This window comes from Octopus sinensis, linkage group LG10 (genome assembly GCF_006345805.1).
Source record: "Octopus sinensis linkage group LG10, ASM634580v1, whole genome shotgun sequence".
Taxonomy (NCBI): domain Eukaryota; kingdom Metazoa; phylum Mollusca; class Cephalopoda; order Octopoda; family Octopodidae; genus Octopus; species Octopus sinensis.
The window spans coordinates 26,731,375-26,746,518 of NC_043006.1; the positions used below are offsets into that span (position 1 = coordinate 26,731,375).

At 36.0% G+C, this 15,144-nt stretch overlaps 1 protein-coding gene across 2 annotated transcripts in view; it reads right to left on the bottom strand.

The window, feature by feature from the left end:
- Positions 1-10,593: 10,593 nt before the first annotated feature.
- Positions 10,594-15,144, bottom strand: part of LOC115216386 (cullin-2) — a 66,314-nt gene continuing 61,763 nt past the window's right edge. Inside the window, exons 20-21 of one of the 2 annotated variants that reach the window (XM_029785679.2) lie at positions 14,090-14,206; positions 10,594-13,249 (exon numbers count right to left, since the gene is read on the bottom strand). In XM_029785679.2, the coding sequence (XP_029641539.1) occupies positions 13,118-13,249; positions 14,090-14,206 (249 nt within the window). In that variant the 3' untranslated portion in view covers positions 10,594-13,117. The remainder of the gene's footprint in view (positions 13,250-14,089; positions 14,207-15,144) is intronic. The other variant, XM_036506419.1, reaches the window with a different exon arrangement.

The window sequence follows — 15,144 nt, forward strand, 5'->3', positions numbered from 1 at the left end:
AGTACATATATATATATATAAGTACATATATATATCTAAATTCTGTACAATTCTTTTACTCTTTCTTTCAGCCCCTTCACACTTTCTTCATTCTTTCCACTTTTCTTTTTCTCACTCTCCCTCTCACACATTTCTTTGCCTACCCTTCATTCTCACTTTCCCTCCTCTTTTACCTCTCTCTGTCCCTTTCTTTTTCTATCTTTCTCGTCCCTCCCTAATTCTTCAATCCCTCTGCCCCCTACCTCTCTCCTCTCTTTCCAGGTGACCAGTGTTCTGCCAAGCCTGACCTTTCTTTCTTGGTTCAACTACCATCCGTGCAGCATCTCTTATATTCCTTCCCATGACTTTCATCTCTTATGTTCCTGCCATAAGGCTTCACTTCCACACATGCCAGTTTAATTTAATTCGTCCTTAGTCGAAAGACACCTATTGTTAATGTCCTGTTGTTTGTATTTGTAATTGTGTACCATTTCTCTGTTTTTTCGTCCTTGTTTTCGTATACATTCGTTTGCTTTCTTTCAAGGAGTCTAGTGCTCTTAGCTTAGATTTTCTTGGAAATACGTTTTTGCTAGACCACATAGCGAATTCAATAAAGGAATTGAAATATCACCTGGAAGAAGTCACCTTCAAGGCATATTACCGAAGATTTGAACAAATTTTTGAAAAATAATGTTAAGACTGGACTGACAAAATGAAAACGCATCTAATTTTGAGGAAACTGACAACAGAGCATGAAAAATACAGTAACTTTATAATGCATAAAAAATCTTCTGACATAAATTTTACGGACACAATTGAGAGTTTATATAATATGTTCAGTGAATAAACCTCATTCAACACACGGAAGTGTTTGAACATTTGAGAAAAGTGACGACGTAAACTTTACTACGTATGCAGGTAGAGTGAACAGGGAATACAAAAGGTTTAAGCTGGATCAACTAAATCCAGATTCCTTCAAATTCCTGATTTTTGCACAGGGACTTACTGCTAAAAAGGACGCAGATGTCAGAACAAAAATTCTTGCAAAGCTGAAAATGAACCAGGATATAATCCTGGTTATAAATCGCACTGCAGAAGATGACGAAAATTTGGAACAAATGAGAAAAAATAAATAGTTTGTCATTAGAAAAAAAGAGTTAGTACAACGAACAGAAAATTCATCAGTGAAAATCGAAACCAAAATTGTCAAAATGCAATTAGACACAAGTAATGATATCACTATCATAAATGAAAAAAAACATGGAAACAAATCGGTAAAACGAAATTATTTAGATCAAATAAAGAAGAATATGGTATTATTGGAAGGAAATTATATTTTATTGGTTAATGTGTTTGCGATGTAGCTTTTTGAGATAAAACAAAAAGGGCAAATATTTATGAGTTGAAAAAATCACTAAACTTATTTGGCACAGAATGTATAGAGTTATTTAAAATGTGAGATACCCCCATAAGTGTTCATCATCATCATCATTGTCGTCGTTTAACGTCCACTTTCCAAGCTAGCATGGGTTGGACGGTTTGACTGAGAGCTGGCAAGCCAGAAGACTGCACCAGGCTCCGAAGCGATCTGGCAAAGTTTTTTCAGTTGGATGCCCTTCCTAATGCCAACCACTCCAAGAGTGTAGTGGGTGCTTTTTATGTGCCACTGGCATGGGAGCCAGTCGGGCAGCACTGGCAATGATCACACTCGAATTGTGCCTTTCATGTGCCACCGGTACAGGACCAGTCAGGTGACTCTGGCACAGACCATACTTGAATGGTGCTTTTTACGTGTCGCTGGCACAAGTGCCTATCAGGTGGTACTGTTATCGGCCATGACAATGATTTAGCTTGCCTCAACAGGTCTTTGCAAGTGCAGTTTATTGCCCAATGATTGAAGGGTACTCTTAAATGGGCTGGTTATGCTGCACTGGCATAGGCCACAGTTATGGTCTCACTTGGCTTGCTGGATCTTCTCAAGCACAGCGTATCTCCAATGGTCTCAGTCACTTATCATTGCCTCTGTGAGGCCCAACGTTCAAAGGTCGTGCTTCACCACCTCATCCCATGTCTTCCTGTGTCTACCTCTTCCACAGGTTCCCTCTACTGCTAGGGTGTGACACTTTTTCACATAGCTGTCTTTATCCATATGCAACATACAACCATACCAGTGCAGTCGTCTCTCTTGTATACCACATCTGATGCTTCTTACATCCAACTTTTCTCTCAGGGAACTTACACTCTGTAGTGTATGACATTACACATCCAGTGGAGCATACCAGCTTCATTCCTTCAAGCTTACGCATGTCCTCAGCATTCACAGCCCATGTTTCACTGCCATGTTGCATGGCTGTTCGCACACATGTGTCATACAGTCTATCCTTTACTTTGAGTGAGAGGCTCTTTGTCACCAGTAGAGGTAAGAGCTCTCTGAACTTTGCCCAGGCTATTCTTATTCTAGCAGCTACACTCTGAGAGCATCCACCCTCACTACCAACTGGTCACCTAGGTAACAGAAGCTATCAACTACTTGATAGCTTGTAGTTTTTTCCCCTGGAATGTGGCGGACTCTGTGGAAATGTAGTTGGGATGGTCAGAGGCTCAAATGCAGTCGAAGAACTGAGACAAAAAATAAAAAATTATTTCGAAATGTTTTTTTTGGAAGTATTAGGCTATTGCACTAAAACAAAAGTGAAGATTGCTGTAAAAGAAAATGCAACACCTGCTTTTAGGCCCAGATGGAACATGTTGTTTACTGCGATAGAACAGGTCAACAAAGAGCTGGAAAGATTGGCAAGTCTAGCTATAATTGAGAAAATCGACCAGTTTATGTCTCTAACACACTTCGGTCAATGTTGGAAACAATATTGTCCACAGATGCTAGTATGTACGGGGTAGGAACTGTACTTCTTCACAAATGTGACGATGGTAGTAGAAAGGCCATGGCTCATGCATCAAGGACACTATTGCTAGCGGGAAAAAATTATAGCCAGATTGAAAAAGAGGTATTGGCAATTATATTTGGCATCAAGAAGTTCCATAAGTTTATACATGGGAGACATTTTCGGTTACAGACCATTGCTCGTTGCTGACAATTTATGGATCCAAAAAAGGAATTCCAATACATACAGCAAATAGATTACAACAACAGATTACAACATCATACTATTAAACTATGACTATGCAATGAAATATTTACCTTCAAATAAGCTAGGACATGCTGATGGCCTGACCAGGTTAATACCCCAAAATGGCGAACCATTTGAGAATACAGTAATAGCAGCTCTAAGTGCTGAAGGTGAAATTAAGGACATAATGTGGAACATTGTACAAGAGTTACTGATAAACCTGGAGGATATAAAATGGAATGCGTCAAAAGATAAGTTCATAAATGAAACAAAAAAATACTGTGGTCAACAAAAGTAAACAAAAAAGGTTCAGTGTGTCAAAACACCAAGATGTGAACACATATTCAATATGTAATGGCATACTGATGTGTGCCCAAAGGGTAGTGATACTGGAGACACATTATACATCCAGGGATCTCAAGGATGAAAGTGCTAAAGTGCAGTTATGTATATTGGCCAAAGATGGACAAGGAAATTAAAAACTTGGTAAAAGGCTGCAGAGGATGTGCTCTGGCAGAAAAATTGCCTACCAAAAAATGGAAGCCTTGGCCAGAAGTAAAAATCCCATGGTTGAGATTACACATTGATTTCGCGGTTCTGTTAAATGGTTATTATTGCTTAGTAGTTGTTGAGTTTTACAAAATGGCCAGAAATTGTTAAATGCAAAAGACCAACCTCCTCAACTGTAATAAATTTTTTGCATGAATTATTTGCAAGACATGACATCCCCAATGTGATTGTGTCTGATAATGGGACACAATTTGTGCCCAGCGAATTTAGAAAATTCAGTGAAATGTTCACAGTAAAACATATAATGATAGTGCCTTACTATCCCAGACTAAATGGACAGGCAGAACATTTTGTTGATACCTTTAAAAGAGCTTTAAAGAAAGCAAAACAAAGACATCACAGACAAAGTCACTCTACAACAATATTTTAGAGGGTACAGGGTGACCCCAAAACCCAATACACAAGCAGGAAGCTCACCAGCAGAGCTGATGTTCGTGAGGAAGGTGAAATCAGTTTTTGATAAACTGCTACCTGGCGAGGAAATAAAAAGTGCCAGGAAGGACATATCAAAATTTTTCAAAATTGGTGATAAGGTGTGAATGAGGTCATATACAAATAGAAAACAGTACTGCGAAGAAGGTGAAATTACAAATTATGTATGTGGTAAAAAGCAAAAGAGGTATTGAAAAAAGACACAGAAACCAATTAAAGAAGAGATTCATAGAAAATGAACCAAACTGATTGGAAGCATTTATGGAATGGCTGTATGACACATTCCAGGTGGTTGAACCCCTGCGTACAAGTGGAAGAAAAAGAAAGAAAACAGAGTTCCTAAGAATGGGTGCCAAAAAGAAAAAATGTTAAGTTGTATAAAAAAGAAAAAAAGAAATAAGGGAGATGAGGTGAATAAAGTAAAATAAAATTACTTCCCAAAAAGAAAAGCTAAAAGGGAGATGTTGTAGTGGAAATAGTAGACCCCTCCCACAGGACAGGTAAGATGAATCAGCCACTATAAAGTGAGACGACATCAACCAGTACAGGGAGTCATGAGTCAGTCATTGTAGAATCATTGTAAGAGTTCTCAGTTGAATTTAAGAGCCAGTTACATGTTATAATCAAGTTTGAGTCACAGTCAAGGTAGATGGTATCCTGCAGAGCTATCAGCAATAGCACAATATTACCATTCTGATATAGAAGTGATACACTGTACCTGACACCAAGAAAATATTGTGGCTACTAGAGTAGATACAACAGCTACAGTCACATCAGTGGCTACACATTATAACTGTGGAAATCACCAAAACATAAACACATGTTTGCAAATATATACACACATAAATTTATTCATATACAAACACACACACACACATACACACAGTGCAATGGGTAAGTTGTTCCCATTCTATATTTTTTATTTCATGCATGCGCATTGTTTGTTTTTGATTTTGTCAACTACACAGTATAGTAGGGTCAGCTGGGTACCATCTGTGAGAAAAACAGCACTATGACACAATTCACTCTGCCAGAAATTTGAAAACAATATGCTGCACTGCTTGGCATTTGTGCCAGAAGCACCAATATGAACATTTCAGAATGTTTGAGTGTCAATCTGAGGACATTTACTGAGAGCGATAAAAATCAAACAACCAGTCAACATGATGGTGTTTCAGTTCTATATTTAAGAGATGAGGAATTATGTACATTATTTACAATTGATGGATATTTGTCCTCATCTGGTTTGTTGTTAACACAACATTTTGGCTGATATACCCTCCAGTCTTCATCAGGTGTCTTGGGGAAATTTTGAATCTGGGTTCTCATTCCTAAGGTATTTTTTGATTTTGTTGTTATTATTATTATTATTATTCAGGTCACTGCCTGGAATCGAACTCGGAATCTTGGGGTTGGTAGCCCACACTCTTAACCACTACGCCATATGCCTATGGGCATAGTGGCATAGTGGTTAAGCATGAGCTACTAACCCCAAGATTCCGAGTTCGATTCCAGGCAGTGATCTGAATAATAATAATAATAATGCTCTGATGCAGTACCAGACAGTGGCTCTCATGGATTCTGATCTTAACTGATTGGAAGTGTTATCATCTACATTATTTTGCCTTGGTATAAAAGATGGGCTACAGTAAATATTCTGCTCAATATCACAGATCTGCTTGTCAGTTGTTTGACCTTAACCAGTTGATCATGTCCTTTAGTTGGCTGACAATATGCGCATCTCTGATCATGAGCAGAAGTAGTGGAGGAGCATCATAGCTGTGTTGAAAGGAATTCTTAGAGGTTTGGATAATTCACCTTTGGAAACATGGGTGCTTCATTCTACATCCTTAAACAATCCTTATTCAAGGACCTTTTGAGCGGGATGGGTTACTTGACCACAAGAAAATTCTAACTGGGCCTCACCTGCAAGGTCATGCACTGTTTATTTTGATATGAGATCACCATGTCACGCACATATGGTTGTGAAGCATGTGCCTAGTGTACCCTTATCAGACGGGTAGTCATGATGGATACACTGGGCCTTGTAAATTTTACCCCAGTGTCACTTTGATGGCATGCACTGCTCTCTCACCCAATAATAATAATAATAATAATAATAATAACAACAACAACAACAACAACATCGGAAAATACCTTAGGAATGAGAACCCAGGTTCGAAATTTCCCCAAGACACCTGATAAAGGCTGGAGGGTATATCAGCCGAAATGTTGTGTTACCAATAAACAAGATGAGGACTCAATTCACTTCAGACCACATCAGTGTTGGGACTTCGAATAAAGTTAGTTGCATAGACTAATAACCAGTTGAAAGTAACTGGATGCAAATGCAATTGCTAGCTGTCTATGCAGAAGAAACACAAGTTAAACACATTTAAATCAAATATATTATATATAATTGGCTGTAGAAATTTTTAAAATACACAGATTCATTGCATCAGGTCATTAAGAATGAAATGTCCAATTTTCTTATGCACCAAGTTTGACAGTCGTTAACTCTAATGTTTTATCCTGACAATTCTTTGCTTTACAATGTTGAAGAGTTACATCATCACTTTTCGAAATGCAATTCATAGTGTCTGATTATGTTGTGAGTTTTCTCTTGTAAATCAATTTTTGTGAACTCATGGATAGATAAAAAATTTGTACTTTACTCTTTTACTTGTTTCAGTCATTTGACTGCAGCCATGTTGGAGCACTGCCTTTAGTCGAGCAAATCGACCCCGGGACTTATTCTTTGTAAGCCTAGTACTTATTCTATCAGTCTCTTTTGCCAAACACAACAGCATTGGTTGTCACACGATGTTGGGGAGACAAACACAGACACACAAACACACATATATATACATATACGACAGGCTTCTTTCAGTTTCCGTCTACCAAATCCACTCACAAGGCTTTGGTCGGCCTGAGGCTATAGTAGAAGACACTTGCCCAAGGTGCCACACAGTGGGACTGAACCTGGAACCACGTGGTTGGTAAGCAAGCTACTTATCATGCAGCCACTCCTGCACCTGCGTACTGTTTATGAATGAGTTTCATAATGGAACCATTACATCCCAGGCAGCTCAAAACATTAATGAGGTGTTTGGTGAAGATGAGGCAAATGAGTGCAGATGAGCTGGAAACTTTAGTGGAAGCGGATACCTCTCAAACTATGCAGGAGATAGCAGCAAGTTTTGGTGTTTCGATTCTAACCGTATTGGACCACCTGAAACAAATCAGCAAGGTAAAGAAGCTGGACAAGTGGGTACAACACGAACTGAATGAGCATCAAATGACATGTTGTCTCGAAACTTGCTGTTCTTTGCTGTCATAGCATAAAAGTGAACCATTTTTGCATTGTATTGTTGCATGTAATGAAAAATGGATTATTTTCAACAACAGCAAGTGATTTGCATGGTGGCTGGATAGAGACAAAGTGCCAAAACACAATCCAAAAAAGGCTAATGGTGTGTTTGGTGGTCCAGCGCTAGTGTCATCTACTACAGCTTCATGAGACCTGGTAAGTCAATTACAGTGGATGGATACATTAACCAACTGGATGAAATGATGAGTGAACTTGGAATTAAACAACTGAGATTGGTCAATAGAGACAGGCCAATTCTCTTGCAAGACACTGCTCAACCACATGTTGCAGAAAGAACACTTCTCAAGTTACAGGAACTAAACTTGGAAGTACCATGTCATCCACTATATCTACCAGACTTTGCATCAACTATCACGTTTTCCAGGCATTAGACAACTTTTTGCAAGGAAAAAACTTAAAATCTGAAGAAAATGCAAAAAACAGCCTTTCATGATTTCATCACCTCTTGCTCTCCAGAATTCTTCACTGCCAGCATAAATATACAACCAATAAAATGGCAAAATTCTGTTGATAATTTAGGCGCATACCTTGATTAACTGCATTGCTTTTTGTTGAGATAAAGTAAAATTAACTTTCAGTTCAAAACCGGACGCTTCATTTTTATGACTTGATAATTGTTTTAGATATACACCTGGTAAAATATTTATAATCTAGTGAAGCAAATCCAAGATTTACCCATTGGATGAAATATATTGGGATTGCTTGACTTAAGTAATTCTAGGTGCTCCTTACAGTTCGATGTGGATAGCCATAATCTGGATAATGAGTGCTCATACAGTACCCACCTGAATACTTTATCCCTTTCAATTCATTATATATATGAGTGTGTATATATATGTATATGGATTTACTGTACTCAAGCAAAAATGATGTCTTATAACCACTATTATGCTTGTATATCCAGGGCTATGACCCTCTTCTCTCTCTAACATATCAAGCATTTCCCCCAATTTTCATCCCCTAACAATTATCACCCCCACCCCCATCTATGGTACTATTCAGCTGCAGTAACCACCTAAGAGTAGAATTGGCATGGTACATTCTCTCTCTTCCATTCAACTCCCTCTCTCCATGGAACCACTTCCATTTCTCATTATCATCCCTGCCCACACTGTATCTACCAATATTCTCCTTTCAGCCAATGCTTTCTTCCCTCTTCTATACTCCATTCTTAATTCTTCTTTCTTATCTGCTGCAATTCTCAATGTCCTCTCAGCTCCTTGTTCACCACTCCTACACCTTGTACATCATTCCACTACTTTCTGATCTATTCTCCTTCCTGAACCATTCCTATCTTTATTTCCCCCCTACCCCCTCTCTATGCTGGTATTTCTCTTCAACAACTTCACCCTAGTTCATCATGGCAGGACCCACCCTTTTCCAAATAGGACTCACTAGATGCTTTAAAGTCAGTAAATTTGTCATTTATAAAATATTCCAACTAATTAACTCTTTAAACCCTATAACCATTCACCCACTTCTTAATTTGTTTCTCCCCTTATGAAAGCATCTGCTCTTTCACTTCCTCTCACGACGCACTGTCCATATCCTCTCTTATGTCCCCTTTTTGTACCTTGAGAGTTTGCTCTAGCACCCCATCACCACCTTACTTTTATCGCCTTCAGCTAAGCATTTCCTCTATAACAAGACACCTGTGCTTGTCTCTGTCTATCAACATGACAAAGCCATTCACCTCCACCTACCCTTTTCAAAAACTCCCCTCTTAGTAGTGGGAACATTTTCCTTTACATTTTTCTCTCTTTTAAGTTACACAGCAACATCACGAGTGCCAATACACTTTTGTAACACCCAGTACACCTTAAGTGGTTGGTGTTAGAAAATGCATCCTGTAGAAACCAAGTAAAAGATAACATTGGAACTCAGTCAGATCCCATCAAACCATCCAATCCATGCTAGCTGGGAAAGCAAACATTAAATGTGAAGTAATGTTCATTCAGGATGTCACTAATTTTATGAAACTCAGTAATGATTGAGCTGTTTCTTTAAAATGGAGATAAGATGACTAGCTTTTCACCGTTGCTTTCAATTGAATAAGAAAATAAAAAGGTGTGGAAGGAGCATATTGCTAACAAAGACAGAAATTGAAGCTATTCTTGAAAGAGAGGGAGCAAGCAGTGGTTATTCTGACTTTTCTTTGCAATTATAGAAAAGTATTTGAGCACTCAGAGATACTAAATTAAAATACAGCTAAAAAAAAAACTCATTAAAATAATTATCAGAAGTCAAAAACCTTAAACTTAAAGTTTCAATCATTCCCTCACATCAACTAGTAAATGGAATTAATATTTTGGAAAAAAAATTTTAGTACCGTTAAAATCAAATACTATGTAGAGAGCTCCTATTGGATGGTGAATGTGAACAGAAAGAAAATGTTGAGTCACAGCTGGGTGGATTGATGGAGTATCAGACAAACAAATGAAGGCTTGATTCTTATTTCATCTTTCGCACCGTATAAAATCCATTGCCCAATTAACTCTCATTGACATAGTCCATTTAGCTTTAAGCAGATTGATTAAAAATTTCATTTCTGTAAGGAGCAGCAGTTATGCCTCTGCTGGAGTTTCCAGACAGTTAACTTTATATTGTTAATTTTATTGATCCTTTCTTTGATCATTTTTAATAGCTCTATGCCTAAAAATATGCATATCGTTTCAATGGGGTTAAACTGAGAGCTTTTATATCTACTGCTGATTTTAAAGTTCTTGAGCGCTAAGTAATAAACCATAAAACCAATTTCAAAATACTTAAACTCATTCTTTATAATGGTAGCTTTTTTGTGCTAAACTAGTAATAATTCATTTCAAGAATTTAAACAAGTAATAATTAATGTTTCATAAGTCTCTTGAACTCAGTAATTCAAGTTTGCTTAGAAGCCACTCCAGTTGTTAATCCTTAATCTCCATCTAAGCCAATTTTATCATTAGGTATATTTCTGATTAGGAGGTGTATCAAAAAGCTGTTATGCAAGTCTGTTCCACGGTAAACTCATCTCCCAACACATTTCACTTGACCACAAGGTATTTCATGACACAAGAGATCACAATTATTTAAGTAATAAGAAAATTTAAGAAATTGTTGAAAAATGTTCCTTGTTTTGTTTATTTTCATGACAATGTTTCAGTACACACATTTAATCTTCATTGAAAATTGAATAAATGATTATCTTCTTAATAGCCCAGATCTAACTCCAAGTCAAACATTAACATTGAGAGACCGAGAGCTTTTCCAATTTTTATAAGGAAGGGAAGTAACAGTAGTGATTTAACATTTTACATATTAATTTTTTTTTTTATCAGACAGAAGGCCAAAAATTTCATTTAATCATCTCCAGTATATCACTGTTACTTTTGTTCAGAGATTAAGTAAATGCAAGGCATTTAGTCTGAGAGAGAGAGGGAGTGAGAGAGAGAGAGAGAAAGAGAGAGAGAGAGAGAATGAGTTGTGATACAATAAAATTTAACTTATTGAAATGAAGTGAAGGTAGCTTCTTAAGAGTGGCAAATCAAAGTCTGTTGATGTAACCAGCTAATCAACTACATTACCAGTGTAGCAAGAACATTTATAGCAAAAAAGAAGTTTTCAGAAAGCCCAATAGTAAAATAACACAATTTGAATGTTTACAGCCTTTAAATGATATTTTCCAATCATAGATAGCCTACTAATGGGTTTGAGCTTTATTCTTTTGTTACCATTCTATGAACAGCTATACTTACCAGAGTACATTTGTACCAAACATCCAATTTCATTAACAAATGCTCTTTTTTGCTAGAAAACTGTTACACTTTTCATAAAATCATTGAGATTCTATGAGTATAATATTCTACAGGAATCTTATTCGGGCAATCAAAACTTGTGAGAGTCACATAAAAGAAAAACAAGCCACCCAACACACTTGTCAATATTTCTTCTCTGTTGAAAGGATCTACCAAAAAACATTAGAATTCACATCTCACGGCACAAAAACTAACTCGACTTTGTGAACTTTATTGACATCCATCCCTACTTAGCAGAATAAATACACAGTTTATATGAAAAATAAAATGAACACACAATTATTAGACCTTCAAGCTACCTTAAAGGATAAAATATATTAACCAGCGCTTCAAATTTCTAAAGAAAGGAATTATATAAATGCAAATTAAAACCAGTTTATAACCATGAAAAATCATGAATTGCATAATAGTAACAACAAAGGACATAGGAGGAAATAGCTGGGAAATAATATACAAAATGGTATAAGAATAAATGCTGTCATTAACCACAGGAATTAAAAAAAACGTACTTAGCTCCAGGTTATCCTAGCATTAAGCTGAATAATACTGATAAAACTAATAAAGAAATATTTTGATAGTGAGATTAAGGTTGCGGCTTGAGTTAATTGGCACATTTGGATTTTGTTCAGTATGAAGTATTAAAGAAGCACCAATCCAAACATGGAAGCTATATACCAACAACAACAACTCAGTTTGAAATCTATAAAGAACAAGAAGCCAACGTTTTGGAACAATCTTTAAAAAGGATTATATTACATGTAGTCAAATTATGTTTGATTGGTATAGAAAGTAACAAGAGATACAAAAATCAAATAGGAAAGACATTATGTTAAATAAGGAATAATTTTCTTGTTTTATACCTTTTTATCACAGTATATTCTGAAATCTTTGAGTCTGGAGAGTTAGATTTATGTTGTTTGGTAAATCTTGCTTCACCGTGAGAGACAACTTTAATTAAAGAGAACCTCCATTTCCTAATTAGTAAATTCATACTACTTAAAATGTAGCAAAAACTTCATTTCAAAACATTGAGTAATCCTCATTGTTATTAATGTTGAAAGTTAAATTTACAAAGAAAATAGAACAGTAGCTTCTTATCGGTTGCCAGATCAAAAGAAAATTTTTAAATAGACAGAGATATCTTACAAAAGTTTGTTCAATGGAAATATATTTTAGACAAATATAGAGCTGTGTCTAACTGAAATTTTGTCTTTTTCATTCCTTAAAAGTATTTATATTTTAAATATGCTCACAATTCCTTTTATTTATTCAAAGATAAACATAATATTAAATGGCCAAAATCGTAGGACCTTTTTTTTGTTATTGTGCTATTCTGGAACGATTTTCTGCTAAGTATTATTGAATATATGAGAGAGAGGGGGGGAGAGAGAGAGAGAGAGAGAGAGAGGATATACATTGAGACAATTTTTGAACAAACTTTAAAAGGATTTGGGTTACATGTAGACAAAATAGCCACAGAAAGTAACAAGAGACACAAGAAACAAATAGGAAAGACTACAAATTAAATGAGAAATTATTTTCTTTGTTTTTATTGCAGATCTATCCCTTTTTTCTCCTTTTTATCACACTGCATTCCCAAATCTTCAAGTCACTTGATAAACTAGGAATACAATATATATATATATATATTGTTAGAAGAGCAAGGCTTATGTTTGGTAAATCTTGCTTCACCATGAAAGACAACCTTAGTTAAAGAGACCCTGTTCCCAAATGAACAACAAGGTTAAGTCACAGAAACTTTTAATGTTGGCAGCTGGTTGTAGTCATACTAACAGGAGTTGTGTTCTATGGTAACATTGTTATCATGCAACGTAGACATATTCATCTGCTTGGTTTGGAGATCGTTCCAGATACTGTCTATCAATTAATGTTTCTACACATTTCTTGATGAGACTAACACTAGGTGTGAATCGAGATTTGGACTGCTTGATTACCTGAAAGGTGTAAAAGAGAAAAAAATAAATAAAATTAGATTAAGAAATGTTATAAGGGTTTCACAATCTACTACATCATAACAGCAATTCAACCTGGCAGAACCCACCCATTTTCAAATAGGACTCACTAAATGCTTTCAAGTCAGTAAATTTGTCATTTATAAAATAGCATAAAACCCTAATGTCATTTGATATTTGGCCTCACCTCATATGTAGAGTGGATAAAATGACAAAGGGTCACAAGCAATAGTGAGCTGGATGGCATACCCATCAAAACTCATATCAGTATGAAAAATGGTTAATATTTCCTTCAATAAAGTGGAATGGAAGTAACATCAATGATGAAGATAAAGTTTGTTAAAAGTGACTTGAATACTGATAGAGTATTCATTAGGTACAAGCCCTCAAAGCAGGTGACTTAGGATCTTGTACATGATCAGCAATCAACCAAAGGTAATGTATTCTTTAACCCTGATTAATATCTTATTAGTTAGGTTGAGGAGAGAGTGAGCTGTAGTGTTTTTTTTTTTAGATGGAAGCTGTAACTAAAAGTTCAAGGTATAAGGACATTACCTTTTATTTTTCAATAAACATAATCTTTTAAAGGGTTCTCACAATTTATTTAACTTTTACTGAATGTGAGAAGGCAGGGAAAAGTTGGTGTGTTATGAAGGGTAAAATCTAGAATTCAAGCAAATTGGTGTATAAATTGTTTGACACATTAACTGAAATACATAGGCAAAAATAGAATTTCAAAGTCTTATATATGTTAGGAATAAAAGACTATGTCATTGTAGATCTTTTTGTTCATCACATATAAATATTATGTTTGATACTTACCTCATCAATTAGTAGGTTATGCCTGCTGACTTTCCTTGCTTTCATTATACGTACAATTGCCGCTTGTAAATACATCTTCCTGTCATTGTCGACTGATGTGTGAGTATGAGCAACTTCCTGCAATGAAAAATGAGAACCTTGAGTAATTTGGAGATTATTAACCTCATCTTCCCGGTTTCTTTATCCTACACTAGCAGTATCACCCGGCGTTGCTCGGATTTGTAAGGGAAATAACTATATAAGCATTTTTAGAGAGTTATAGCCAAAAAATAGCAAAAAAATGCATTAAAAATGGGAAAAAAATGGTAAATTTTTTTTAAATCGTTGACTCATCATAGACATTTTTAGAGAGTTACTTCCCTTATATAATAGCGAAAAAATGCATTAAAATGGAAAAAAATTATGGTAAATTTTTTTTAAAATCGTAGACTCATCGTAGACACGCGCTAATACCCAGAAGGGCTCGATATGAATCACGACTATAAGATAAACTGCACCGCAAAATGTGGGAGTAGTTAGGAGTCTAAATCGTAGGAGACAGACACACAACTTGACTTTTATATATAAAGATTACATTTTTATTACCATACTACTAGTGATTACACTGTGTAACGTGATTTTTGTCCTAGGGTTGCTTACCCCTAGAAAGTATGAAAAATGGCTAATATTTCCTTCAAACTTTGCTTTTCTTATATTTATTCAAACTCCAAAGAATCCCTCTCAACACATGGCTATGATGCTCCCCAACAACTCCTGCTCATGATCAGAGAAGCACATATTGCCAGCCACTAAGGGACATGCTCAAGTGGTGAAGGTCAAGCAACTGACTAGCAAATATGTGGTTCTGAGCAGAATATTTGCAGTAACAATATTTTTGTTTCAGCAACTCAGTGCTGAATCTGTCTGACATGCAATGAAAAATAGGTCAGTTTCAAAACATTGATGTCCAGGTCACAAAAGCAAATAACACCTGCTGACCAAAGACACAATAAATCTGTTACACAGTGTTGAAAATAAAGGCATTTAGATTCAATTCAACCAAGAGATATGTATAT